This window comes from Tursiops truncatus, chromosome 19, assembly GCF_011762595.2.
Source record: "Tursiops truncatus isolate mTurTru1 chromosome 19, mTurTru1.mat.Y, whole genome shotgun sequence".
Classification (NCBI taxonomy): Eukaryota; Metazoa; Chordata; class Mammalia; order Artiodactyla; family Delphinidae; genus Tursiops; species Tursiops truncatus.
Window position 1 is genome coordinate 51,779,399 of NC_047052.1, and position 26,796 is coordinate 51,806,194.

General features: G+C 53.9%; 3 protein-coding genes across 4 annotated transcripts in view; 1 reads left to right on the forward strand and 2 right to left on the reverse strand.

Annotated features, from left to right (window-relative positions):
• NUP62 (nucleoporin 62) lies at nt 1-25,226 on the reverse strand. 2 transcript variants are annotated; one of them, XM_033845741.2, is made up of 3 exons: nt 25,087-25,143; nt 20,654-20,709; nt 1-2,659 (listed from the first exon to the last, which is right to left on the reverse strand). In XM_033845741.2, the coding sequence occupies exon 3, from the start codon at nt 2,593-2,595 to the stop codon at nt 1,045-1,047; it is 1,551 nt and encodes a 516-aa protein (XP_033701632.1). In that variant the 5' UTR covers nt 2,596-2,659; nt 20,654-20,709; nt 25,087-25,143; the 3' UTR covers nt 1-1,044. The 2 variants fall into 2 exon arrangements, with proteins under 2 accessions (XP_033701632.1, XP_033701631.1); XM_033845740.2 differs by lacking the exon at nt 20,654-20,709 and having other exon boundaries at nt 25,087-25,226.
• IL4I1 (interleukin 4 induced 1) overlaps nt 1-26,600 on the reverse strand; it is a 42,833-nt gene extending 16,233 nt beyond the window's left edge. Inside the window, exons 1-3 of the mRNA XM_073795669.1 lie at nt 26,461-26,600; nt 25,087-25,242; nt 20,654-20,709 (exon numbers count right to left, since the gene is read on the reverse strand). Coding sequence (XP_073651770.1) covers nt 20,654-20,709; nt 25,087-25,242; nt 26,461-26,600 — 352 coding nt within the window. The remainder of the gene's footprint in view (nt 1-20,653; nt 20,710-25,086; nt 25,243-26,460) is intronic.
• The window catches only part of ATF5 (activating transcription factor 5), a 5,410-nt gene continuing 2,839 nt past the window's right edge, over nt 24,226-26,796 (forward strand). The window contains exons 1-2 of the mRNA XM_033845753.2: nt 24,226-25,137; nt 26,480-26,776. Of these exons, the coding sequence (XP_033701644.1) occupies nt 26,599-26,776 (178 nt within the window). The 5' untranslated portion in view covers nt 24,226-25,137; nt 26,480-26,598. The remainder of the gene's footprint in view (nt 25,138-26,479; nt 26,777-26,796) is intronic.

A 26,796-nucleotide genomic window follows, 5' to 3' on the forward strand; every position in this document is an offset into this window, starting at 1 on the left:
TATTTCAGTGCAGCAGAGTGTACAGACAAATACAAAAGACACCTGGGATACAGCTGGCGGGCTTCTGCCTTCTGCACACCGTGGGTCTATCTCACTGCAGCTGACTAGGTTTGCTTTGGCTTTGGGAGGTTCAGAATCAAGTCTGTGGCCACCTCTGGCACCCTGGCCACTTAACAGGCATCCTGTGGACTAATGTTTTATGCTGGTTTCATCTCTACTGTTCACCTGTTTGACAAGTGTGACAGGAATTGTGCCGAGGACACAAGGGGAACAAGAAACAGTCCCTGCCCCCAGGGGCTCACAACCTAATGGCGAGGCAGAGAAGTAAACAGTCGGCACAATACAGTGTGATGAGTGTAACCAAAGATGTGAGCAACCAAAGATGTGAGCTCGCAAGCTCAGTGTGGTGTGGGGCCCGCAGGATGCAGGGCGGCCACCTGACCCAGCTTCAGGGTGGCTGAGAGGGCTTCCCGGAGGAGAAGCCTGAGACAAGGAGACGAGGACGAGGAGGTGTGTCAGCCAGGCAAGGTGAGACCTCTTTTCTCAACACCTCATTCAAGTCCCTCATCTGACCTATCTCTCCTCCTTTGAAATTCTAGGTCCCACTGTCCGTTCCATTCACAAGTCACTTCTCTATACTGGTTACACTTATACCAGGCTGCTGGCTCCTTGAGGATGGAGATTCTTCAACCGTAGTCTTTTCTCCCTGCACCTACGACTGTGTGTTGGACAGGGTAGCCACGTGGCACCCCGGCTGGGAGACAAGTGGTTCTCAGGCAGCTCAGTGCTTCTCCAGCTCTTGGAGGTGGGTGGTTGTAGTAGATGGAGAGAGTCTAGGACACACAAACACCACACCTGTGAGGCTGCTGCCTGGACCGGCGCTCTGAGAATCCTTTCTATTCGCTAAGGTGGAAAGTCTAACCACAGAACAGTTCTCTCAACAGCACGACTGTTTGAAAGAAAGAAACATGTATTTCACTGCAACCCCAAATGGGACAGTAACTGCATGTCCCCAGTCCCGCTGTGCACCCTTGGGGCAGTGGCTCAGTCGAAGGTGATGCGGAAGCTGCGCTCCTGCTCCTTGCGGCGGCCCTCGCACACCTTGGTCACCTCCTCCACCTTCCTCTGCAGCAGGGCCGAGTTCTGGTCGATCCACTGCAGCGAGTCCATGTGCGCGTTGAGGATCTTGCAGATCTGCTGCAGCGGGTCGCTGGTGTCAGCGGGGCCCCCTGACGTGTTCAGATGCTCGATGATGTCCTTGAGGTCCTGGGCCATGCGCTTCAGCTGTGCATCGATGTTCTCGGCCAGCTTGTAGGTCTTCTCTCGCTCCTCGTCGGCGTGCTGCAGGTACACCGTCCCGCTCTGCTCCTTGACCGACTCCTCCAGCGGGCTCAGCAGGTCCTCCAGCTCCTTCTGCTGAGACAGGATGAAGTCAAGCTCCTGGTCCAGCCTCTTCTGGTCCAGCTTCACCTTCTCGACCTCGCGGTGGAGGGTGGTGATCTTCTCCCCGTTCTCGATCAGCGTGCGGTCCCAGGCGTTGACCTGCGTGGCCTGCTGTAAGAAGTGCCGTTCCTGGTCCTCCAGCTCCAGGCTCCACTTGTTGATCAGACTCTCTAGCTGGGCATAGGTCATCGCGGGGCTGGCGGACACCCCGGTGGCTGCACTGGGGCCGGCTGGGGTGGTCCCGGAGGCCGCTGTGTTGCTGGGGATCCCAGCTGGAGCCAGTGGTTTTATATTCAAGGAGAAGCCGGTGGTGGCAGTGGTGGCGGTGGTGGTCGTTGCCGTGGAGGTGGTGGAAGCTGCTCCAGGGGCCTTCAGGCTGAAGCCCAACGTCCCCACTCCAGGCGTCCCTGCCGTGGTGGCTGGGGCACAAAGGGAGAGCCCGGTGGCAGCAGACGAGGCTGGAGCGTTTGCCAGCGAGGCAAAGAGCGAGGGCCCAGCACTGGCGGTAGTGGCGGTGGGTGCGGAAGCAGCCGGCTGTGTGGCCCCTGCTCCAGTGGCCACTGGCGTGGCCGGTGTGAAGGGCAGCCCGGTGAGGGCCGTGGGCTGGGCCGAACTCCCCATGGAGCCAATGTTGAAGCCGGAGGTCCCGGTCTGGGACGTGCCTCCACCCGTGAACGAGAAGCCCCCAGGTGTGGTGGACGGAGCAGCAGACGTGGTGGTAGGACCAAACACAAAGCCGGTGGGCGCCGTGCCCTGGGCTGACGTGACGGCGCTTGAGATGGCATTGGTGAGGGTGCTGCCGCCGAGCCCAAAGCCGCTGGGCTGCGTCGTGGCTGGGGTGGCAGCTGTGCCGCTCAAGTTTAGCTTTGGGCTGTTGATCCCTAAGGAAAATCCGGTTGCTCCTGCTGTAGGAGTTGTGGTTCCAAAACTGAATCCTGGGGTCTGTGTCGCCGGAGCCTGGGTGGTGAGTGAGAACAGGCTGGTGGAAGGGGTGCTCGCAGCTGGCTGGGAGGGAGTCCCAAAATTAAACCCGCCGGTGCCAGACGTGGAGAAAGAAAACCCCGTAGCAGGCGTGGTTGTTGCTGTCTTTGCAGCGCCAAAGGTGAACCCGCCTGTGGGGGCCCCAGTGCCTCCAAAATTAAACCCGCTCATGGCTCCAGACTCTGGTGGCAGCAGCTACTCCGGCTCCCAAAGCAAATCCACCGGTGTCTGCAACCTTGGAAAGATTTTTCAAAGCAGAGGAAGTGACATGATCAGATGACAGTTTTGGAAAGGCAGCCTCAGCAGTATGACGGATCCGTCTGCAGGGTGGCAGGACTCGATAGTTCTGATTAAGCAGCCACCCACCCTCTTCTCAATGTGTGGCCTAACCAGGCCCTGCTGAGCTAGTAAAGAAGGATCGGGATGCACAGCCCGTCCCGGGGGTCAGGCACTAGGAGCTGGAGGTGCTTGGGCCGCTCATGGCCACAGCCAGCACCAGCGGGAGCCCTGCTGCCAAGGAGGGGAAGGCCGAAGAGCGGGCGCCTGAACCGACCTCAGCCCCTGAGGAGGAGGTCGGATTCGAGGCGCTTCTGGCGAGCGGGGCTAGAGGCACACAAGCGCCTTTGGGACCTGCTCCGCAGGCCTCCCTGCTGACTGCAAGTGGGTGGGGGTAGGCTGATTAGGCACAGTGCCACCCCCCACGTGCCCTTCTGGACCTCACAGAGAGACGGGCCCCGGGAAGCTGAGCCGTACGCCAGGGCCTTGGGTGCCAAAGCCCCTCCCTGCGCATACCCCACACCATTTAGGAGGATGCAGGGCATGTTGGCGCAGTCCCTCGCCCTCCTTCTAACTCAGGGGTGGGCACGAGACCCGAGTGCTCAATCAGTGCGCTTGCTGTCCCCGGCCGCAGAGACTGGTTCAAGGGGACATGGAGACACGAGTCGGCCAAGAGATCTCCCCCGGGTTTCTCTCCAGGTGCTACAGAGGGGCCTCCTCCACCTGCAGGTGCAGGGCACAGAGGATGAGCACCGGGAGGTGATGAGCTGCCACCAGAGAGAGCACAGGAGGGAGGGAGGGAGGGGAGAGAGCGCGAGACCCAGAAAATCCAGTCCTGCTCAGCAGCCCCACTCTGTCTTCCTCAGAAGTGCCACGAGCCAGCACGCCCTGTTCAGTTTAAGCTGACTGAGTTCCGTAATTTCTAACTGAAAAAGCTCTGAGCAGAGCCATCTGTTAGCTGGAAAGTCAAAGGTGACTTGGAGAGGAAAAGGTCAGTGGGCCTGAGTGATCACACGCTGAGCACCAACCGTCAGGCGGGCTGGCTGCTCAGGGACACGATTTCTCACTACTGTCTGGCGGGAGGGGTTATGTCCCCACGTCCAAGATGAGGAAACTGGGCTCAGAGGGCTGCGGTGACCTATCAGGAGCTGACCCCAGGCCATGGGCCTGATCCACGAAGCTCCTCACCCAGCACGGGCACCAGATGACAGGGCGTTTCCCTGCACAGAATTAAGGGATCAATTAGGTATCAGATATAAGGGAAGATCTGCATTATACCCACTGACACGGCCTCTAACTATATTAAAGAAACGCAGGAAATGACAACAAAGGGAAGCAGAATGCAAATTTACTACTGCAGTGTGATCTTAGCTGTGGAAAAACAGAACTACTCTGACAAAGAGGGTTGGAAAGAAATACACTGACATGTGACTGGGGGCTGTCTTTGGCTGGTGGGAGTACAGGTGGATGGTCTCCTTGCTAATTTGCAGTAGCTTCCAAATGTTCATTCCATCTGTATGATAGACACATAATTGATAAGCTTGGTTTTTGAAAGAGACCTTCATATTACAGGGTGTAAATATACTCTGAAGAACCAGCGAACTTGTGTAGCCAGATTCTAGAATCACAGTTCGAGTGGGACAGATAGGGTGACTGAATTAAACAAACCTCCCCTAGGCTGGTGCTCAATCACACCTTGTCTTGCCCCAAAGGTGACTTGGGTGTGGGGAGGGGATGTACACCACAGGCTAGGCTAAAGGAAGCAGGGGAGTCGGCATGTGTAAATAACACCATGCCAGGTCAGGACCAAAGATGTGGTCCTCTAAAGACACCCATGTCAGACTTCCCTGGTGGCACAGTGGTTAAGAATCCGCCTGCCAATGCAGGGAACACGGGTTCGAGTCCTGGTCTGGGAAGATCCCACATGCTGCAGAGCAACTAAGCCCGTGCGCCACAACTACTCCGCCTGCACTCTAGAGTCCACAAGCCACAACTACTGAGCCCATGTGCCACAATTACTGAAGCTCGCGCACCTAGAGCCCGTGCTCCGCAACAAGAGAAGCCACCGCAATGAGAAGCCCGCGCACCACAACGAAGAGTAGCCCCCGCTCGCCGCAACTAGAGAAAGCCTGTGCGCAGCAACAAAGACCCAACGCGGCCACAAACAAATAAATAAATTTTTATATATATATATATATATATATATATAATATAAAGACACCCATGTCCTACTCCCTGGAACCCGGGAATATACTACCGTATGCGGCAGAAGGAATTTTCAGATGTGATTAAATTAAGGATCTTGAAATGGGGAGATAATCCTGGGTTAAACAGTGGGCCCTAAATGTCACCATGAGTGTCCTTATAAAATTGAGGCAGAAAGAGATTTGACTAGAGAAGAGACCATCTGAAGATGGAAGCAGAGACTGGAGTAACGCATTTTTAACTTGGAGATAGAGGAAGGTGCCATAAGCCAAGGAATGCAGGTGGCCTTTAGAAGCTGGAAAAGGCAAGGAAAAGGAATCTCCCCTGGAGTCTCCAGTAGGAACCAGCTCTCCTTGATTTCAGCCCAGTGAGAATGATTTTGGACTCTGATGTCCGTAAATACAGAGAATAAATGTGCATTGTTTTAAGCTGCTAATAAGTTTGTGATAATTTGTGCGAACAGCCATATAAGACACGAATACAGTTGGGGAGTAGAAAGTGTCTGACGGATATGAAGGGGGACCCCGTGACTCCCCAGGGCTCCCTGAGACTCAGCTCCCTCATCAGGGAAGTGCGAGTGGCCCCTACGACACTGAAGTATGGCCGAGTCGGGAAGGAGGTGGGTATGGTGTTAATGACCTCGGTCGCTGCACACAGGCACACGCTGCACCGTCACTCTGGGGCGAGCCCCTGGAAGCTGGTGAGGAAGGGAGGGAGGCTGCGGGTGGGTGTGAAACCAGCTGTGAAGTGCTTAGGAAAAAGACCTGGAGGTTGTGGCTGACCTCAAGTTTAACACGAACTCACGGTCAGCTGCCACTCTTCAGCGGGCCTCAGGCTGCATGATCCATTCCAGCGTCAAAATGAGAGTGGTGCTGGGGCAGCCCCGACAGCACTGTGATACGTACCCCCTCCTCAGCCAACTTCAGACCTGTCCTACGAGGTCCTCGGGATGATGGCCACAGCGCACAGATGGGGGAGGAGAGGCTCAGACGGAAGTCACCCACGGTGGGCCCTAGAGCCCCGCCCCTGCACTGAAAAGCCCTCTTCATCTCTACTTCATCAAATGGGCACCCCCCGCCATCCTGGCTACAGGGCAAGCAGCCCTGCTTTGGGGGCATGGCGGCTGTTCTGCACCCAGCTTCCACCCCACACCCTCATGTGCTTATTTTCCTTCCATTTAAAAGCAGCTGCAAGACAGCTCCCTGTTTCCAGACACGAAGTTGGTCTCCGAGCACGAAGAAAAGACCTGGGCTTGAACTCTGCTCCTGCTACTCACTAGCTGTGGGGCCCGGCGCAGGTGTCTCCTGAACCGCTCTGTGCCTCAGTTTTCCCACCTGTAATGAGGATACTCCCCTCACACGTTGAAGAATAAACACGGTCATGACAGGGGCTGCATGCCTGGCCCAGAGAAGGCATCCGCCAGTCCTGTCTCCTCTTCCCTCTGCGTAGGTAGCTGCCCCTCCACCTTCCACCGCAGACCCCTGGTTTTGTTCGGCCTCCTCCACACAGCCATGTGCTTCTGGGGAGAGGGGCCCGGGGCCGCCCGCCCTCCCAGTGCGCCTGCCTGGTCTGAGCCAGCAGACCTCAACTGGCTGCCTCCGACCCACCACCTCCTGGGACATACACTCAAAATGTAAGCTGATCAGACCACCAACATCAGTCTCTCTCCAGGGGCGGGATCATGACCTTGGCCTTTTTACAAAGCTCTTCTGGGGGCTTCTGACAAAGGCCTCTCTTCACTCTCGCCACAGCAAGTGCCTTAGCCTCTGGGACCACCGGCGCCCGGCCCTGCACCAGTTCCCTTCTTGCTCGAGAGACGCTCACACCCCCCGGCTCACTGCAGAGCCACCTCGAACTGGGTCTGCTACCAGCAGCCAGAAGCATCTGAACTGTTACACCCACGTGTCTCAGTTCTCAAGACCTCACTCGAGAGAGCTTCTGCTATTTATAAGCTGCAGCTAAAATTTTTCAGAAAAGCATTTATAGAAAGTTCTTTGCTTTTTATACCACAAGAAAAACAATCTCCCATGGGGCCTTGTCTGGTTTAACGGTTCTATATTTATTAAACGCCTCATCTGTTTCCAACACGTTGGATGCCAGGGACCTACTAAGGAGTGGTGAACACGTCCTGATCCAGCCCACACTGTGTGTCACGGCTCACTTATTCCTGACAGCAGGTCCATCTGACGAACGAGGAGAGTGAGGCCCAGCGAGATGACCTAAACCCTGAAGGCAGCCAGAGACGCGGCAAACGTCGGGTTTTCAGTACCAGGGCTGCAGGCAGGGGCAAGGCTGGGTCACAGGTAGTGGGAGCGGATGCCTGAGCTGAGCGTTGAAGGACGAGGGGTCAGCCCGGAGACAGGGAGGAGGGTCTGGGTGGAGGCAGAGAGAGGCTGACCAGCAGGTGTGGCTCTGGGGCCTGAGTACGCTGTCGGCATGGGCTGGAGGGAGAACGTGCGCGGGGCAGGGCTGAACCTTGCACATTCCAAAGAAAGGACTGGCCCTTGCCCGGCTCTGGGGAGGGAATCTCCAAGCCCTTGGAGCATCCTGCCTGACAGAGTGTCTCTAAGGTGGGCCTTGGGCCACACGGCATCAGCTTGCCCTGTGAGGGGGCTAGAGGCTGAATAACGAAGGTGACACGGTGCCTGCATGACTGTAGCTAAACCCACCCTGGACAGCAAGGCTTCCCTGGTGGGCAACGTCCCGTGTGTGCTCACATTGCTGCTGGAGGAAGGATTAAGCCCTGTCTGTGTGACTCCCCTGGGAGAAGATAACTGGAAGCTTCCACCTGGTCTCTCCTGGACTCTGCCCCGAATACCTTCTCCCCTTACTGATTTTACCCTGTTTTGGTTTTGCTGTAATAAACCATAACTATAACAGCTTTGCTGAGTTGTGATCTGTCCTTCCAGCAAATCACAGAAGCTGAGGGTGGTCTTGGGGACCTGTGACCACATTCATGTATGGTGCCATGTGATGTGATGGGAGAAGCTGGCAGAGCCACCGATGTCACGTGAATTGGCCAGACCTTATCCTGAGGGAGCCACAGAGGGACTTTAAGGCAGGGGGAGGGGGGACTAACATGGTGGGGGATGGACTGGAGCAGTAGAGGCTGGAGGTGGGGCAGCTGGGAGGAGGCTGGGGGACGGTCTAGGCCAAGAGCCCAAGGCCTGAGCCAGGACCCTGGGGATGGAGAAGAGAGAATCCCAGGTTGGGACATGTATACATCTGCACCAAAATGAAACAAAGTGATAGTTCTGCAGGGTCTGTCCCGGTTAACAAAGCCACTGAAGACCAGAACTTTGGGTGTTTCTCATAAAACATGGCTGAACAAATACACACTATTGTGAGCTGTGAAAAAAAAGAGAAGGAAAAAAAGCCCTCTGCCCTCTGTGAGGGCTTTTCTACTTTTACCAAAGGGGTGAGCTTTCCTAACAGAGAAGCTGACGCTGCTTGGGGGCAAGCGGGGAGGCACAAAAACTGAAGTGGTGCCTTTTCCTGGGAAGAGGGGAGGGTGTGCCCGGGCCAGCTGCTCGGAACTGGGCAGCCGCGGCCGGGGTAGTTGGTCCACGTAGGACCCAGGCCCCGAGTGAAAGGGGCTGCCTTGAGATCACTGAGGGTGTTACTGGCAGAGCCACCAGCCCCGCATTTGCCCTCATTTTCCAAACCACATCCGGCCACCTGCATGGCCCCGGGGCGCCTGGGATTCCCACCTACAGACACAACTCACCCCCAGCTTCAAGGACCAGGGTTCTCTGCCATCACCTCCACCTTCGCTCAGGTCCACCAACCTTTAGTTTTCTGCCTCTCCAAACCTGAACTTCATCTACTTTATTCACTCTAGCATTTACTCAGCCCTACCCTGTGTACAGTGATGACAACACAGAGAGGAAAAATGGTCCGTCCCCCGAGGGGGGAGTCACAGAGAGCACACAAATTCTTTGCAGTACAACAGTCATTCATACAACTGGGTTTTTTTGGTTTTTTTTTTTGCGGTACGCGGGCCTCTCACTGTTGTGGCCTCTCCTGTTGCGGAGCACAGGCTCCGGACACGCAGGCTCATTGGCCATGGCTCACGGGCCTAGCCGCTCCGCGGCATGTGGGATCATCCCGGACCGGGGCACGAACCCGCGTCCCCTGCATCGGCAGGCGGACTCTCAACCACTGCACCACCAGGGAAGCCCCAACAGGTATTTTTGATCACCTGCTATGTACAGACGCTATTCAAGGCCCCGAAAATACGGCTGTAGATGAGACAGAGGAGTCTCTGCTCTTGTGGAGCTACATTCCAGCGGGGGAGACAGACAGGAAAACAAGACACAACAGAGAAATTACATGGCATGTTAGAAGAGGCTCAGCGTCACGGAGAAAAGACCAAGTGGGGCAAGGGAAGGGGAAGAGGGGACTCCGCACAGGGGTGAGGGGATTAACAGAGGCCGCCAGAGGGAAGTGCATCTGAGACCAGAGGGAGGAGCCAGAACAAAGTCCTGGGGTGGGACCAGGACAGCAGGAGGCAGGCAGGCGGCACTGTTACTGAGCCCTGGGCTCTCCTTTCCCTCCCTCCCTACCACAGCCCCTTTTCTTAGACACCAGGAACAGGGGTGTTTGGGAATGAATATGGGGGGACCTCAGCCTTGGACCAAGAGGAAAAGAAAGATTAAGAAGGGTATGGGGGAGGGGTTGTGTGTGGTGGACAGAATAACAGCCCTAAGACAAGTCCACACCGTAATCGCAGAACCTGTGAATATGTGACCTCACATGGCAAAAAGGGACTTCATAGATGTGATTAAGGATCCTGAGATGGGGAAATGATCCTGGATTATCTGCACGGGCTTTCAATGTAATCACCAGGGTTCTTATTGGAATCAGGAGGCAGAAGAGGACAGCCAGAGGGACCGTGACCATGGAAGAACATTCCGAGAGCTGCTACACTGCTGCTCTGAAGACAGAGGAAGGGGCCATGAGCCAAGGAAAGCAGGTGGCCTCTAGGAGCTGGAAAAGGAAAAACCCAGAGTCTCCCCCAGTGTCCAGAAGGAACACAGCCCTGTGCACCCACTTCAGACTTCTGACCTCCAGAACTGTAAGAGGAAATATTTGTGTTGTCTTAAACGGCTAAGTTCGTGGTAACCTGTTACAACAGCAATGGGAAACTAATACAGGGGTGGGGGACAAAGAAAGAACAGGACGGAACTCAATACAGAGAAATGGATGGGAAACACATCCTGGAGTTGGGGTTGAGAAAGGGGCAGGAGTGAGGGGCGATGGGGCCAGGGCAGGCCTGCCTCTGTGCGTCGGGGCGTGATCGCCGGACCCTAGCAGCTGCGGAGCTACTGGGGAAAGAACAGCTGTGATCCTGAAAATCCAGACATCCCCAGCCACTGGGGTGACCTCATCGGGGTGTGGATGTGTGTGACACCCAGCAACAACAGGCCGTGTATGATGGAGGGGAGGGACAGGGTGGCCTGGGAGCACCAAGGAGGGCTTGTGGTTGTGATGGTGTCAGCCCCACAGGGCAGGACTTCCCTGTTTTGTTAATGGCTGTACCCCCAGCACGCAGAGCAGTGCCTGGCATGCAGCAGGCGCCCAATAAATATCTGTGGCTGACCGACGGCCTGAGAACCGATACTAACTACATTTACTGAGTGCCACCTATGTAAGCGGTACCCGGCCAGGAGCACTAGGGAGCAAGCGGCACACTAAACCCTTCCTGGATGGGAAACAAGCTCAGAGAGTTAATGTGACTTCTTCAAGGTCACACAGCAGCGAACACTAGTCCCAAGAAAGGAATCGAGCTCCTTCTGGGGCAGCGGAGGGGGAGATGTCAGAATTAAGTCTTAATGGAGGAGTGGGGTGCTCTGGGCCGACATGTGGCTGAGCAGCCGAGGGAGTGACACACCTCCAGGGCAGCTTCTGCACAGCTACGGCTGGAGCAGCAGGCTGACGGGGAGTGGGGTCGAGGGCCGGGTCACAGAAGCAGACTGGCAGCCAGTCCACCCACCGGACACAAAGCCGGGACCCCGCTTCCCTCCCATCCCCACCACGGCCCTTCACCTTCTCACCTCAGAAGTGACTCTCCCACCACGAGGCTCATCCCCCGGGGCAGAGGCAGCTGCCCCACATCCACCCGCTTCCTTCATAACAGAAACTCTGTTTCATTTGGGGCAGCAACGAATCCAGCCAAAGGACTCCATGTCCCACAGCTCCTTAATGGGGCCCAGGTCTGTCTAGTCCACTGATGGGCCGGGAGGAGGGCAGCAGGCCTGCAGCGGTCACGAGAAGTCCAGCCCATGCACTTCCGTGAGCTCTGCGGACAGAGGACTTTGCCCAACCTCTTCTGCCAGTCGCCCGGCAGGACACAGCCCAGCAACGAGAAGTGGGCGCTGCAGCCTGTCAGCCCGAGCGCCCACTCCTCCACTCCTAGCCCTGGGATCTTAGTTCTAAATTCATCCCCCGGGCCTCAGTTTCCTCATCTGAAAAAAGGGGATGACGGCTCCAGAATCATATGGTCTCTGTGAAGATAAAATGGTCTAATTCGTGTCAAGCACTTAGCACCATGTCTGGTGTATTCTCGGGACCCAGGAAATGTTAACTTATTAATGCGGTTCTGGGAAGTGACGGGAGCAACCGCTCCCAGCATTCTGCCCACAGCCACCTGGTGGCTGCCAACAACGCTGAGCCCCGACAGCACCCAGGAAGGACAGGAGCTGTCTGTACCAACTACGTTTTCCCTTTGGAATTAGCTATTTATTTAAGACTTGGAGGAAGTGTGGCCACGGGCTCAGAGAGACCAGAGGAGGGGAGAAGACATGGGAGAGACAAGGCAGGAAATCAGAGACTGAGGGAACCGCTGCCCCTGGTCGTCATCAGCCCAGCCCAGCGCTGCTGAACGCGGCCCTGCCTGGGGAAATGTGATGCCCGTTGAGGCTCAAAGGCCCATCCTGGCCCGGCCCAGCCGGTACCTTTGCTGTGTCAGTGCAGGAACTCCCTGTCCCCTGCCCCCCACCATCATCTCCTCTAGGTTGTCTCACCAACATGTGAGACCCTGACTCTTGCTTCTTAAATCTCTCTTGAATCGGATCCCCTACTCTCCTTTGAGTCAAAGAAAACCCCTCTAAACCTCAGGGAACGGATAAGCCCAGAGAGCCTGCCCTTCAAGAATGGAAATCAGGGCTTCCCTGGTGGTGCAGTGGTTGAGAGTCCGCCTGCCGATGCAGGGGACACGGATTCGTGCCCCGGTCTGAGAAGATCCCACATGCCACAGAGCGGCTGGGCCCGTGAGCCATGTCCGCTGAGCCTGCGTGTCCAGAGCCTGTGCACCTCAACGGGAGAGGCCACAAGAGTGAGAGGCCCGCGTACCGCAAAAAAAAAAAGAATGGAAATCAGCTGATCAGCGACGAGCAGCTTGCCAACCAGACCTTAGACAAGGCAGAGTCTCAGGCTCCAGAGCAGCGAGGAGGCCAGTGTGGCCAGACCAGTGTGCGGTGTGAAGCCACGATAGAGTTCTGAAGTTCCAGGATCTGATTTACGTTTTGAAAGACTCGCCCAGGTTGCTGGGAGGTGGGGTGGGGCAAGACGCCAGCAGTCGCCTGGCGGGGGCTGGTGGTGACCTGGGCCACTCTGTCTGGCTCTTACACAACTACCCTGCCTGGTGGGCCCGGCCAACCCCAGGTGCAGGAAACGGAGCCCCAGAGAGGGGCAGAGAGGCTTTTCTAAGCCAGTCTGCAGCAGGGAAACCTCAGTGCTCCTGTCCATGTAAAGGCCATCTCTCTCCCACAGCACAAGGCATCCCCAACTGGGAGGGTGGGACAGAGACCAGGTAGATGCAGTTTTCAACTGCCCTCTCACCTCCTTAAGCTGCCTGGGGTTCTGGTCCTAATTTCCTTGGGCCTGTTCCTCCCTGTGGACGGGCACACTGCAGGCTTCTCACCTTCCCAGGTATCAATATAACGAACCCATGTTAAGCATTAGAGACCTGTCTGGACAGACAAACAGGAGGCGTGTCTGTCTGTCTGCTGTGGGGAGGGGAAAGGATATGGAAAGCCTCACTGCCTGTCCTGGTCACATGAACTGATCCCTAAATGTCCCTGCATACTAACTGCCCAAGAGACAGTGTCACACGTGTTCCATTTCCCAACCCACCCAATGACATACTGGTCATTTTTTAAGATGAAAATTAAATTCTTTTTGTGAAAAGATAGTTTGTTCACATGGTTCTATGTTCCAAAGGTACAAGAGGGAATTCCACGGTCTCTGTGATCCTCCCCTGCTCCACACAGCTATCTTTCTTAAACTGGAGACAAGCTTTTAAGTTTCTTGTGCCTCTTTCCAGAGATTTTCTTTTTTTCTTTTTAAAAATAAATAAATAAATAAATTTATTTATTTTTTGGCTGTGTTGGGTCTTCATTGCTGCGCGTGGGTTTTCTCTAGTTGCGGTGAGCTGGGACTACTCTCCGTTGCGGTGCGTGGGCTTCTCATTGCTGTGGCTTCTCTTGTTGCAGAGCAAGGGCGCACAGGCTCAGTAGTTGTGGCTCGCAGCCTCTAGAGCGCAGGCTCAGTAGCTGTGGCACGTGGGCTTAGTAGCTCCGCGGCCTGTGGGATCTTCCCAGACCAGGGCTTGAACCCGTGTCCCCTGCACTGGTAGGCGGATTCTTAACCACTGTGCCACCGGGGAAGTCCCTTTCCAGAGATTTTTTTTTTTTCAATGCGTTTAAGTAAATGCAGTTTGCAATCTCCCCATTGTACACAAAAGGCTGCATGTGCCAGAAGCACTATTCTGCACTCTTCTTTCTTCACTGACTATACTGTAGAAGTCATTTTAAGTACGCTTATTGTCCTCATTGGATGGAGGAGGAAATACTCTCACAGGGGAACTGCCTTGCACCCCTCAGCTGTTTGCTCCTCGGGGTTGCCTCCAGCTAGTACCTAAATATTTCTTGGACTCAAGAGGTTCTCAGCCATCCCTCTTCTTCCTTCCTTCACTGGAAAATACTCTCTCTACCCCAAGAACTCACCTCACGGCTAACGAGCAATTACATTCTCCTTCTCACTCCTGAGGCCCAAACCTGCACCTGAAGGAGCTCAGGTGGTGGGACAAACAGCAAATTTCCCCATGGGGAAAACGAATCAGGTTAGACGTGTGTGGAAAAGTCAGGAAACAACCAGAGGAGTAGATTTTTAAGGAAGATTCTAGAACCACTCTTAATATAAAATAATAGGACTGGACGAGCTCTGAGGATTACTCAGGTACTGGATCCCTTACCTTTTTTGCCAAAAACTGTTTTGTTTCCTTCTCTTGTGCTGAAAGATATTTTTCCCCCCTCTACCTAACCGCATTTTTTGTGTGTGTGTGTGTGGCCGTGCTGCATGTGGGATCTTAGTTCTCTGACCAGGGATGGAACCCGTGCCCCCTGCAGTGAAAGCGCAGCAGAGTCTTTTCCACTGGACCACCAAGGAAGTCCCCCTAACTGCATTTTTAACATTTAAATTTTAACTACACAATCAATACATCAGTCCTCTCTTTAAAATATTGTTTTGGCCACCACCAACAAAGCTAAGCACCCCCTGATCACTATCCTTGATCCTGGTCCCCACACCCATGAGGTAGCCCGGTTAAAAGTCGCTGTGTATCTGTTATCTACGTGCTCATGTGTACGTTCATAGCCAGAGGAAATGACTTTATACATATGTTTTCTCTACTACACAGGGGATCACACTGCATGTGTCACTCCACAATTTGTAGCGTTTCCAACAGGTTTCCCTCTCCTTCTGGCTGCTGTAAACCAGTCCGCAGTGTGGCTAGACCACATTTTATTTATCCGTGCCTCTACTGATGGACATTTAGAATGCTCCTGATTTTTTCTTTATTATAAACAATACTGCAACAAGCATACTCACTCATGCTTTCTCGGGCACAAGCACAGACACTCTTCCAGGGCAGATCCCAGAAGAACTGCTGGCCACAGGTACTTGCATTCTGGTTTTGCTAGGGACAACCAAACTGCCCTCCAACTTGCCTGTATGTGCTTTTATTCTAACTGGTGGTGCCTGAGACAACCATTTCCCTACAACCTGCCAGCACCTGAAATTAGGAAAGTATTGCCAACCTGATATATGAACTGCATTAAAAAAAAATAATGATAAAAGCACCAACCATTCAGCGCCACTGTATGCCAGCACGTGTTGGGTAATTCACAAACATACCTCATTCATTCAGTCAACAAACATCCACTGAGACTTAGGACAGGACAGGCCTTGGGCTGGGCAAACAAAGACAATATGGCATGGCCACCCATCCTCAAAAACCCAGTGTTATAAATGTGATGAAGGAAAAGCTACCAGAATTGAAAACAGGTAGTCAGACAAAAACTTGTGCACAAACATTCACAGCAGCATTATTCCCAACAGCCAAAAGATGCCCCCATCTCTAACCACCCTTTGCCTCCATCACTCCACTCCAGCCCTACAGGCCTTCCTGCTGTTCTGCACACACGCCTAAAGCACTCCTGTCTCAGGGTCTTTGCACTTGCTGTTTTCTCTCTCTGGAACACTCTGATGGCCCCATAGCTCACTCCCTTACCTCCTTCAGGTCTTTGCTAAAATGTCACCTACTCAGTGAGGTCTTCCCCAGCTATCCTTAGGACCCAGCATCATCTGAAATACAATATATTCCATTTACAGACCTCGTTTGTTGTCTGTCTCCCCATTAGAACAACAGTTCCATGAAGGGCAGGATTTTGGTCCGTGATCTCCACTGCTGTACCCCAATATCTGTGACAGTTGCTGGTCACTGGGGGCACTCAGCAAATGCTTGTTAACCCAATAAACAGATCCAGGTTGCTTTGTGCCAGGTACTATTCTACATGCTTTCCATGTACTAACTGGTTTAGTTCTCACTGCTTCTACCACAGGGTAGGTACCATTAGCATCTCCCTTTTAGAGTTAAGTAACTTGCTCAATGTCAACATAAATGTCAAAGTCAGGATATGACAAGGTTCCTGTCCTTAAATAATTCAGAGTTTACTGAGGGTAACAAAGAGATAAATTGTTGGACAACAGGTAGACACTGTGAAAAGAGCTTTGGTTAGAACCTACTGGAAGCCCAGGGGAGGGGCAAGGACACTGTCCTAGAGAAGGAAGGGATGTTTAAGCCTGTTTTGAAGGATGTGGAGGAGTTAGTCAAGGTGGGAAGGGGTTAGAGCAATGGCTCATTCCAGGCAAAAGCTCAGATGGGCAAGGGCTGCCTTGAAGAACAGTGTTAAATGCCCTGTGTGAAAACCACAAGATGCCAAAGAAGATACACAAATGGGTGATAAACATGGGAAAAGCACTGTTAGCTGTTGGGAAATGCAAATCAAAACCAAAATGAGATACCAGTTTACTGGTGCCACTAGGATTACAATAACAAAAAAGGTGGACAATATCAAGCGTTGGTTAGGATGTGGAGAAACTCGAACCCTCATCGCTAGTGGGAATGTAAGATAGTGCAGCCACTTTCGAAAACAGTACAGCAGTTCCTCAAAAGGTTAAACACAGTTATCCAATGATCCAGCAATTCTACTCCTAGGTATCTCCCAAGAGAAATGAAAACATCTGTCCATACAAAACTAGTACACACATATTCCATAACAGCCAAAAAGTAGAAACAACCCAAACGTCCATCAATTGATGAATGGATAAAATGAAATGTTATGCAGCTTTAAAAAGGAATAAAGTATTGACATATGCTACAAAACAGATGAACCTAGAAAACTAGACACAAAGGGCCACCTATTGTATGATTCCATTCATATGAAATGTCCAGAATAGGCAAATCTACAGAGAGAGAAAGCAGGTTGGTGGTTGCCGAGGGATGGGAGCATGGAGAATGACCACTAAGAGGTATGGGGTTTCTCTCTGGAGTGATAAATATGTTCTAAAATTAGACTGTGGTAATGAGTACACAACTCTGAATGTATAAAAATCACTGAATTGTACACTTGAATAAATGGATGTGAATCATGCTTTTTTTTTTTTTTTTGCAGTATTTCAATAAAGCCATTAAACAAACCAACCAAGCATGGGATGCCAGGGAGGGGCTGAGAAGGCAGGGGCTGGGCAGAGCTATTTCTAAAGATAGGATCACACTTTCTTGTGGGGATGAGTACAGCTGATTGAGAATGGGCTGGGGAGGAGACTGTAGTTGAAATGCTCCAGTCAGCTGAGGCCAACAAGGGGCTCCAGTGGAAATGCAGCTTGGCACAGATACACCACAGATACAAGACTCAGTGAGGGGCTAAAGCACCAGGGCCAAGGGACTTTAAGACCACCACAGGTGGACACGTGTGAGAGAGAGAGAGAGAGAGAGAGAGAGAGAGAGAGAGAGAGAGAGAGAGAGAGAGAGAGAGAGAGAGAGAGGGAGAGAGAGGGAGAGAGAGAGAGAGTGTGTGTGTAGACAGAACCACACACACCTGTGCTCCCTCCCCAGCCTCTCTTGCAATCAACACCAGTGTCCCAGTGGAGAGGCAGTGATGTCAGTGGGGGAGGGAGGCAAAGGTCCAGGTTGTGGCAGAGGCAGTTGCCATGGAGATGGTTTCTCTGGGAACCAGGTGAAAACCACCAGAGGTGGGGGGCAGGGTGGCTTTGATTCTGAGATTAGAACCAATCACAGCCCATACCTATCCCTGGGTATCAACCACCACACTAACACTTCTGGACATTTATTATGTGCTGTGCCCTGTTTGTAGTGCTTTACCTGTACTGACTACAACCCAAAGAGGCAGGAACTACCAGTGTTCCCATTTTACAGATGAGCAAACTGAAGCCAAGAGAACTTCAGTAACTTGCCCAAAGTCGCCCCGGTGGTTAGGACTGACTGAGGCTGTCTGGCCCCAGAGCTAAGCTGGGGCATCAGGAGCCTCTCCAGTGTGACCCTTTTCACCACTACACCCCCCCATTGCGTGCCATGTCCAGCACCCCCTTCCTGTTCCCTAATGACATCCCAGGTCACCTCTGTCACCTTCCAGACTAGTTTAGTGGTTCAGGTTTCACTCTCAAATCCAACTCAGTGCCGTCTGCTTTCCCTCACTGCAGGCTAGACTCCTGACGGCTTGGAGTGAAGCGGGGGCCTCAGATGCCCTTTCCTGCCCTGCGTCCCCCCGGCCCCCGCCAGAATCTGTTCCTGCTCTGGGTGGGGGCGGGCAGGAGAAGAAGGGCAAAGGGCTACTGAACAAACCTAACAGCTCTGAGGTCTAGGGCCCTGCTGGCTGCTGGCCCTCAAAGTCCCCCCTGGGGCAGTCCTGGGGGACCTCTCAGGCCTGTCAGGTGTTCCTGTTATGGTCCCCTGCCTCTGCCTCAAACCCCCTCTCTCTTGCTCCCTTGGCTCCCCCTATGACTGGCCATCCCAGTGGGTGCCAACTGCGTTCATTCAGGCCTTGCTACTTTCCTTTGTGCCCAAGCAAACCTGGGGGTATGGTGCATCCAAGCCCACCTCAAGGCAGGGGTACAGGCTGCGCTGCAGCTGCCCTCCACCTGCCATCTCCCATCGGGCACGAGGAGCAGGTTTGCTGTGAGAAAGGCAAGAGTGGCCCTGTACTCTCCTGCTGGGCATAAACAACTGAACAGAACACATCAGGCAAGGCCACCTGATTGTGATGGATCTTGACACGTCTCAACACAGACAGAAACACACTGTCTGAAGCACAAAAATGACCAACCATCACTCTCCTGGCTCAGAGCTGACGGCTGCTTCTTAACTAAGCACAGCGTCAGCTCCACTGACAAAGGACGCTGGTCACGGCCTTGCCCCTGCTCCCTGCTGGCCTCCAATCCAGAGCAAAACCCCTCTTCCCTGAACCCTCCCCAGTCACCTAACCCAGCCCAGCCCCTAAAAGTCCCCTCTGACACCCCCTTCCTGAGATGCCCCACGGGCCCCCAAGGTGGGTGGCCCCACAGCTGCGACAAGCAAGAAACCCAAATGGTTTGACTACATGTACTGGTGGTCCTGGGGGCATGGATGGCTGATGAAGGACACCAGCCCCCCTTCAGCAGGAACCCAACCTTCCCGGATGATTCCCTAGAGACCCCCTTCCCTGCTCCCCACAAACAATGCCCTCCCCAACCGCGCATAGGCTGGGCAGCTAAGTGAGACCGGCACCCTTTCAAGCTGGGTCAGTCCGGTGGGGGGTGGGGGGAACAGCTCAGGGGTATGTGTGGCCCTGCACCGAGGAGTCCTCAGTTCCTTTAGTTCTCTGCTCTGGGCAGAGGATGACAGATGTGGGGTTGGGAGCAGCGGGGTAGGAATCACCGCACACAAAGGTCAGGGAGGGCCCTCGGCCCCAGCCTATCCACACTCGAGGTTTGTTGAGGTTTCTCTGAGTGACTCACCAACCTTTTAAAACTTGGATCTCATGGAGAAGTCTGGATTTCTCACTTCTATGAAACCCGAAGCTCTGCGCTGCCAGGCCAGCACTGTTGCAGGGCACATGGGCCGACCCTGAGCAGCACCGTGCCTGCAGGGACAGCTCGCTGGCGGAGCCAGGCGTCGTTCTAGGCCTTTTCATACGTTATCTCTGGTCTTCACCACTGCCCTCTGCTATTGTCCCTGCTCTTCTGATGTAGCACGTGGGGGCACAGCACCTTGCTGAAGCCCACACGGTGATAAGTGATGTGTCCTGAGCTCCAGGACACCATGCTGTCAATTACCTTCAGTTTACCCTGTCCACTCCCTGTGGGCATATGAGGGACGGGTATGCCAGGGCTGGTGCTAGCCTTTAGCTCCCAGGTGAGGAAACGGAGGTCCCGAGAGGGGAGGCGTGGCAGGATGGATGACGCTCCCAAACACGTCCACATCCTAGTGCTCAGAATCTGTGAACGCTACCCTATAGGCAAAAGGGACTTTACAGATGTTGTTAAATTAAGGATCTTGAGATGGAGACACTATACTGGATTTTTGGGGTGTGCCCTACCATAATCACAAGGGTCTTTATAAGAGGGAGGGCAAGAGTATCAAAGGAGGAGATAGGGGACATGATAATGGAAGCAGAGGTAGAAGTGATTCAAGGAAGGGGCCACGAGCCAAGGAATGCAGGCAGCCTCTCAAAGCTGGAAAAGGCCAGGGAATGGATTCTCCCCTAGAGCCTCGAGAAGGACCCCTTTTAGACTTCTCGTCTCCAGAACTGAAAGGGAATAAGTGCATGTTGTTTTAAGCCACTAAGTCTGTGGCAATTTGTTACAGTGGCCACAGGAAATGAAAACAGAAGATGACCATCGAGGGTGCTGGAGCTGGTGCAGCAGTATGGGGCCTCGCCAGGCTCTGAGAGCTGTGGCTGCCTCTGCTGAGGAAGATGTAGCAGGAGGAAGGGGAGGGAAGGGACTCTGGAGGACTCTGAGCCACTGGGCCACGTGGCAGACCTGTGTTCTGTGTGCCTGGCCCCTGCACTGCCCTTTCCCCAGCTGAACTGGCCTTGGCCTTCCTGCCCTTGTTTGCCAAGACACCCACCCCCAACCTCTGCCCTCCTGGCCTGCATGATGCAGACACCTGCCCTAGTGCCCCTTCAGAGGCCACAGGACTGAATTCCCCAGTCTCTGTGCCTGAGCAACTCATTTAAAAATAAACTGATGCGGGACTTCCCTGGTGGCCCAGCAGTTGGGACTCTGTGCTTCCACTCCACGGGTTTGATCCCTGGTCGGGGAATTGAGATCCCCGCATGCCCCACAGCACAGGGCTGGGGGCTGTGAGGAATGATTCTTGGGAATGAGGAGGGTCCTGACTTACCCTCTAAGTGCTCGGGGAAACAGTCACACACACAGACATCTGCCTTCGAGGCGGCTCTGAAAGCAGAACAAAGTGGGGTACGAATACGAAGAGAAACAAACATGGGTTGACCTTGAGCTCCTAGTAAGTGCTGGGCTTTACCTACGTCATTTCATATAATCCCCTCAGCACCTAAGCCTTAAAGAGAAATAATTAATGCTCATAATTAGGCAGGCTCTGTTCTAGGAATTTTACATACATTGACCTATTTAATCCTCACAATAATCCTAGGAGGTGGGTCATCTTATCCCCATTTTATGGATGAGAAAACTGAATCACAGAGAGAAGATGTCACTTGCCGAGGGTCAAATAAGTGGTGTTGGGATGTGAACCCAGCAGGCTGGCTCCAGAGTCAAGGCTCTGAGCCACTTTTCACTTGATCTTAGCCAAAAGGTTGAGAAGCGATCTGAGCCACTTTTCAGAAGGCAGCTGAGGCCAAGGCAGGGTAAGGGCCTCGTGTGCACCCTTGGCCAGGACTAGGTGGTATGGGCTTGGGATTGAAACCTGGGTCCATCTGATGGAAAACTCGGTGCCTCTTCCATCACTGCAGGCCCGTCACCTTGACTGGGAGACCAGTTCGGGGTTCTGCGATAGGACAGGTGAGGAGGGCCTCCTCTGGGACAGGGGATGGGGAGGGTCAGGTCACAATCAACAGAATTTGGCAATTGTGAGCAGCAGCAGACCCGAGGTGAAGGTCCAGGCTTGGTGCCTCCCAGCAGGCTACATCCTGAGCTGGGGGTCAGGGACCCCACACATCTGAGAGAGGACACGCTCTCCCTGGGACCAGCAGGGCCTTGGAAGCTATATGGCGGAGGCCCAGGCTCTAACCAGCGGTGTGACTGTACACGACACCTTGCCCCCTGCAAGCTGAGCGGGTCAGCCTCTGTGATCTGAGTCTGTTCTTGGTAGTTCTTGGCATTGAGCCTGATTCTCAGGGTTCTGCACAGGTTGCTCTCCCTCCCCCTCCCCAAACCCCTCCCTTGCTGTGCTGGAGCCTCTCTCCAATCCAGGGCTTCACTAACCAGGAATGGTTGCCAGGTGCGCAGGGCAGCCCCCAGAGAATCCCCCACTCCCCCGCCCTGTCAAACAGCCAGGGTGATGCAACCTGGCTGCAATCGCCACCTCACTCCCCAAGCCTGGCTCCTCCGCACTGAAAAAGAGTCCCCAGCAGCCCCACCCACGCTCCTAACCCCAGCTCAGGAGTTGAAGGGCCTGGGGCACCTGGACCCCAGAGGACTTTGTGAAGTTGGGGGAGGCCCAGGCATCTGAGTCCTGGATGGGCAACAGGTCCAGAGGTGGGTGTGGGGAGAGGGCTCAGGGTGCCAAGACCTGGGCTCACAGGCACCACTGATGACCCACCGCCCATAAATTCGAATATGCCCTGAAGGGCTGGGAGCTCAGTGTGCAAGCTGGCACCAGCAGAACTCAACTCTATGGGACCCATCAGATGGAGAGAGAAAAAGGCACAAGGGGCTGGGACAGGGGGACCAGGGTCTTCTCAGTCAGCAAACGCCGCAATCTACAAGCAGCAAGATTCCCACACTAAGTTCATTCCCAGGTATTAAAAAATATCCTACCTGGTCGTCCTCTCAAAACCCCACAATCCCCGTCTATGAGACAAAACCAAATGGAGGGACATTCCATAGAATATCCAACCAGCACTCTTCAAAACTGTCAGGGTTGTGAGAGACAAGGAAAGTCTAAAAAGCCTTTGCAGAGCAGAGGTGGCTACAGAGACGGACGACTAAAGTGTAAGACGGCATCCTGGAGGGGATCCTGGAACAAAGGAAGGGCGTTAGCGAACAACTGGTGAAATTAGAAGACAAGGTGGAGTCTAGGTAATAGGAACGTACTGATGTTGGCTCCTGAGCTGTGACAAGCGTACGAGCGAGCGTAATGCAAGATGTCCAGTGACAGAGACTGGAAGAGGGGTATAAGGGGACTCTGCACTGTCTTTGCAGTACATCTACAATTATTCCAAAATAAGTTATTTAAAGAAAAATACTCTACCTAGTCCACCTGTTATAATCTAGAAGGTCTTTTCGAAGAAGACTGGGGAGTGATTGTGCCCCCTCACTGCCAGCGGCCTGTCCAACAGACTCCCCTAATCCCACCTGCTATCGCTCAAATATCTACACTGAGGAGTGGAAGTCGGTCCTTCTTACTTAGAAGAACTTTAAAAGCACTACTGCTTAGCAATGGAGATAAAACATATCCAACTCAATGAAAGTAATAATTAAACCCCCTTATGTAGCACCTACTGTGTGCCAGGCACTAGTCTAAGCACACTTGACCTGGATTAACTCATTTAATCCTCAAAACAGTACTAAGAAGCAGGTACTATTAACGGCCACGTACCTCAGTCCGTTTCTATTAACTCAACTCCATGCTTTATTCTGGCACTGTTAATGGTAACCGAGGCACAGGGAAGGGAAATTGCCAGTAAGCTAGTAAGTGGGGTGTACTCAGCGTTTGAACCCAACAACTTGGCTCCAGAGACTGTGCTCTTAACCACTACTCTATGCTGCCTTGGTAATAACATAGCCCCTATAGGGCAAGAGTTGGCAGAGTGGACAGTTAAGTATCATAAGGAAACATGGTCAGATCCCAAGAAAGACTTCCTGTATGCAACAGCAGCCCGTACGAGGGATATAATGTACAATACGATAAATATAATTAACTCTGCTATATGTTGTATATGAAAGTTGTTAAGAGTATAAATCCTAAAGTTCTCATCACAAGGAAAAACGTATGTGTTTTTTCTATTTCTTTAGTGTTGGAATTGTAGGAGGTGATGGATGTTCACTAAACTTACTGTGGTAATCAATTCACCAGGTGTGTAAGCCAAATCATTATGTTGTACACCTTAAACTTATACAGTGCTACATGTCAATTATATCTCAATAAAGCCGGGAGAAAAAAGAGCACATGCATTTGGAAGGAAAAGAAAAAAAGCCTGTGTGTATTCACTCCCAGCTAACTCTCAAGATCAGGGTCCCCCACCTTCTTTGGATCTTGATTCAGTCTCATAAGCATGTGGATGAATGCAGGGTGGGAAAAGGAGGGGTTTCTGCTGCACAGGAAAGACCCACATCCACTTGGGGCTGGTGGAGGGTCCAGTGCAGGGGGAGGGGATGGCTAGGAAGCCTGATCTCTTTTAGTGATGCAAGTACAGATCTCCCTCTTTCTGGCAGAGTGTGAAGACTGATCTAGTGGGGGGGGGGCGCAGCCGAGGTAGAGGATCCTTCGAAAGGAAGTCTAGGGGAGGGGCAGGGACAGAAGAATGAACCAACGGGCCTGAAAGGAGTGCTAAGGATAAGGGCTGAGGAGAGGTGAGCAGGGGATGGAGAAAAGATAAGACTGAGGGCGATGACCGACTCCCTGCACCAAGATGGGGCTGAGCGTCCATATTTGAATGGGAGAGGGCAGGGATGGCTGGAAATCACCTTGGAGGAGTGAAGGAAACACAATAACGACCTATTAGCAAGTGTTGCATGGTTAAGTGTCTGGGGCTCCGGCCACGGGGGTCGGAAGGGTTGACGCGAGACTCAGAGTTCCCTCCTACTGATGATAAAAGACGCTGAGCGAGCATGTAGGAGGTGGGATCTGGGTTTCACAGGAATGGACTTATTTCTCACAAACGACCCCACCAGGTACACTTGATTATTCTCCTTACTTTACAAATAATCCCCTATCTGAGAGACTAGAGAATTTACTTGTCCAAGGCCACCCTCGCCGGTCTCTGATTTGAACGGAGCGTGCTCAGTGACTCACGCCAGACTCTAAGCCACAAGAAGTGTTCTCCGAGTGGGACGGCAATTAAGGATAAAGAGATCAACATGTGGCTGACCGGAAATTCGCGAAGCAGGGGAGAAGAAAGGCGAAATGAACTAGTGCGGGTCTCAGGGAAGAGGAAGGGCCGAGTCACCAAATCAGAGGGAGCAGAGAGCCGGACCGCGGACCACGGACCACAAGGAGGAGGGGGCCGGACCCCAGAGTCAGAGGGAAAGAAGGGTCGGCACCCCCGAGGCTGGGAGGAAAGCGGGGCTAGATCTACAGGTCAGAGAAAGGAGAGGCCTGAATTCCCGGGGTGGGAAGGATGAGGGGGCCGGATCCCGGGATCCCCGAGGGCGGGCGGTCAGGCCCGCCTCACGGTTGAGGCCGCGCGGGGCGGGGCGCGGAAGGATCCGGGCAGGCCGTGCTGCGCCACCTCCGGTATATCTGTCCCCAGTCCACGGGGTCACCTCATTCCCCAGCCTCAGATCATGATTTCTCCTCACACTACCGCGACGCCACCTCAGCCCGCGTAGCCCCGGCCATGGCTCTGTAGCCGCGACCCCTCTGTGCCCGCGGCCAGTCTCCGCGCTCACCGCGCCTGCGCTCTCCGTTCCTACCTTCTTTCTTCAGCCAAGGCCGCCGCCGCCTCTCCTTTGCGCAGCCATGGAGTGAGTAACCGCTCGCCTCTCCCTCTCCAACGGCCTTTCCCGCCCTTTCCAAGCTCGCGGCCCTCACGACCGAGTCTGGGGCGTAGGGAGACGAGACTGAGGAATCACGGTCGCGCAGGCGCAGAAGAGGGAAGACGGGTCGTTCGCGCGCGCGGTCGAGCATGCGCACTCGGCCCGATGGGGGGAGGGTGCGTTCTTCCAGACAACGTTGGTGTTTAGACAGCACGTGTGCGTTTGCGCCTGCGCACTAGTTCCCAGAGAGGGTGGTGGTTCCCCCCCGCCCTGAATGAGTCTGCGAGCGATTGCTCATGCGCATCTGTCCACCAGCGGTAGTATTTCTATGCAAAGGGCGGGCAGTAAGCAGCCGCACGTGCGCACTGACCCCCAGGAGGGCGGAGGCCTGAGGGAGCAATGGGGCAGCTACGGCGGTGGAGCATGCGCTTTAGCCCTCGGCGAGAGAGCCGCGTGTGCATGGCGGAGAGTGAGGAGCTGTTCTCCGCCTGCAGCCTCCACCCGCCCGCCTCCACTTTGCTCAGGCGCAAAGCACATCTTCCCTCCGTTTCATTCAGGCACCTCCGGGGAGCGGGGCGGGGGGGGGGGGGCTGGTTTAGATTGACAGGGGAGAAGGCGGGACTTAGAAACGACCCGTTTAAGGGGATGGAGCTAGGATAAGAGGCGTCACGGGGGGTGGGGCTTGGGGGGGGTAACCCACGGTGAGAAGGGGCGGGACTAAGAAAACCGTTAGCTGAGGGGATGGTGTTTCTATCCGAGAAAGAGGCGAGGCCTCTGGGGAATCGTCGAGGAGGGGTGGAGCTAAAATAAACCGTGGGAGCGGGATTTGGAGGGACAGTGGCAATCACCGCAAAATTCAAAGGGAAGGGTGGGATTCGAACGGATGACATTGATGAAGGGGCGGGACAGGGGGGAATTCCCCTGGGAAGAGATTTGAGATGGACTCTAGGGAGGAGGTGGGGCCTAAAGAATGTATTTTAGAGGAAGAGGTGTGGCTGCAAGAAAATTCTCCTGGGATTGAGTGTTTTTTTTTAATGAAACGGAATATTATGCGGTAGGTGGGAGGGACTTAAGGAAATTCCCCTGGGAGACCATAGGTTTCTGTATTGGAAGGATTGGGTCTGGGGAATTCTGAAGAAAAGTAAGTCGGGCGTAAAGAGAATTCCCTTGGGAATGGGTGGAGCTCAGATTTGGGGAAGGAAAGGGCAGATTTAGAATTCTGAAAGGGCAAGGAATCCCGGGGCCCTGGGGGTATGGCTTGGTTTACCCGTGGCTTTGGCAGTAGGTGAGGCTGGCCCCTGACCCACTCACTTTTGTGTCACACTCGTAGGTACTCCGCTTTTGCCTTGGTGCCTGTCTTCGTCCAGCTGAGTAACCGCCAGAGCCTCCTGCCACTTGTTGGTGCAGCCTTCTCCATTGCCATCCGTGCCCAACGCCCGTGCTGCAGCCATGTCACTCCTGGCGACCCTGGGGCTGGAGCTGGACAGGACCCTGCTCCCAGCTAGCGGGTTGGGCTGGCTCGTAGACTATGGGAAACTCCCCCTGGCCCCTGCCCCCCTGGGCCCCTATGAGGTCCTTGGGGGAGCCCTAGAGGGCGGGCTTCCAGCGGGGGGAGAGCCCCTGGCAGGTAAGGGCAGGCAAAGAATG

Coding starts and splice junctions, on each gene's coding strand:
- NUP62 (XM_033845740.2), bottom strand. CDS start 2,595: ATGAGCGGGTTTAATTTTGGAGGCACTGGGGCCCCCACAGGCGGGTTC.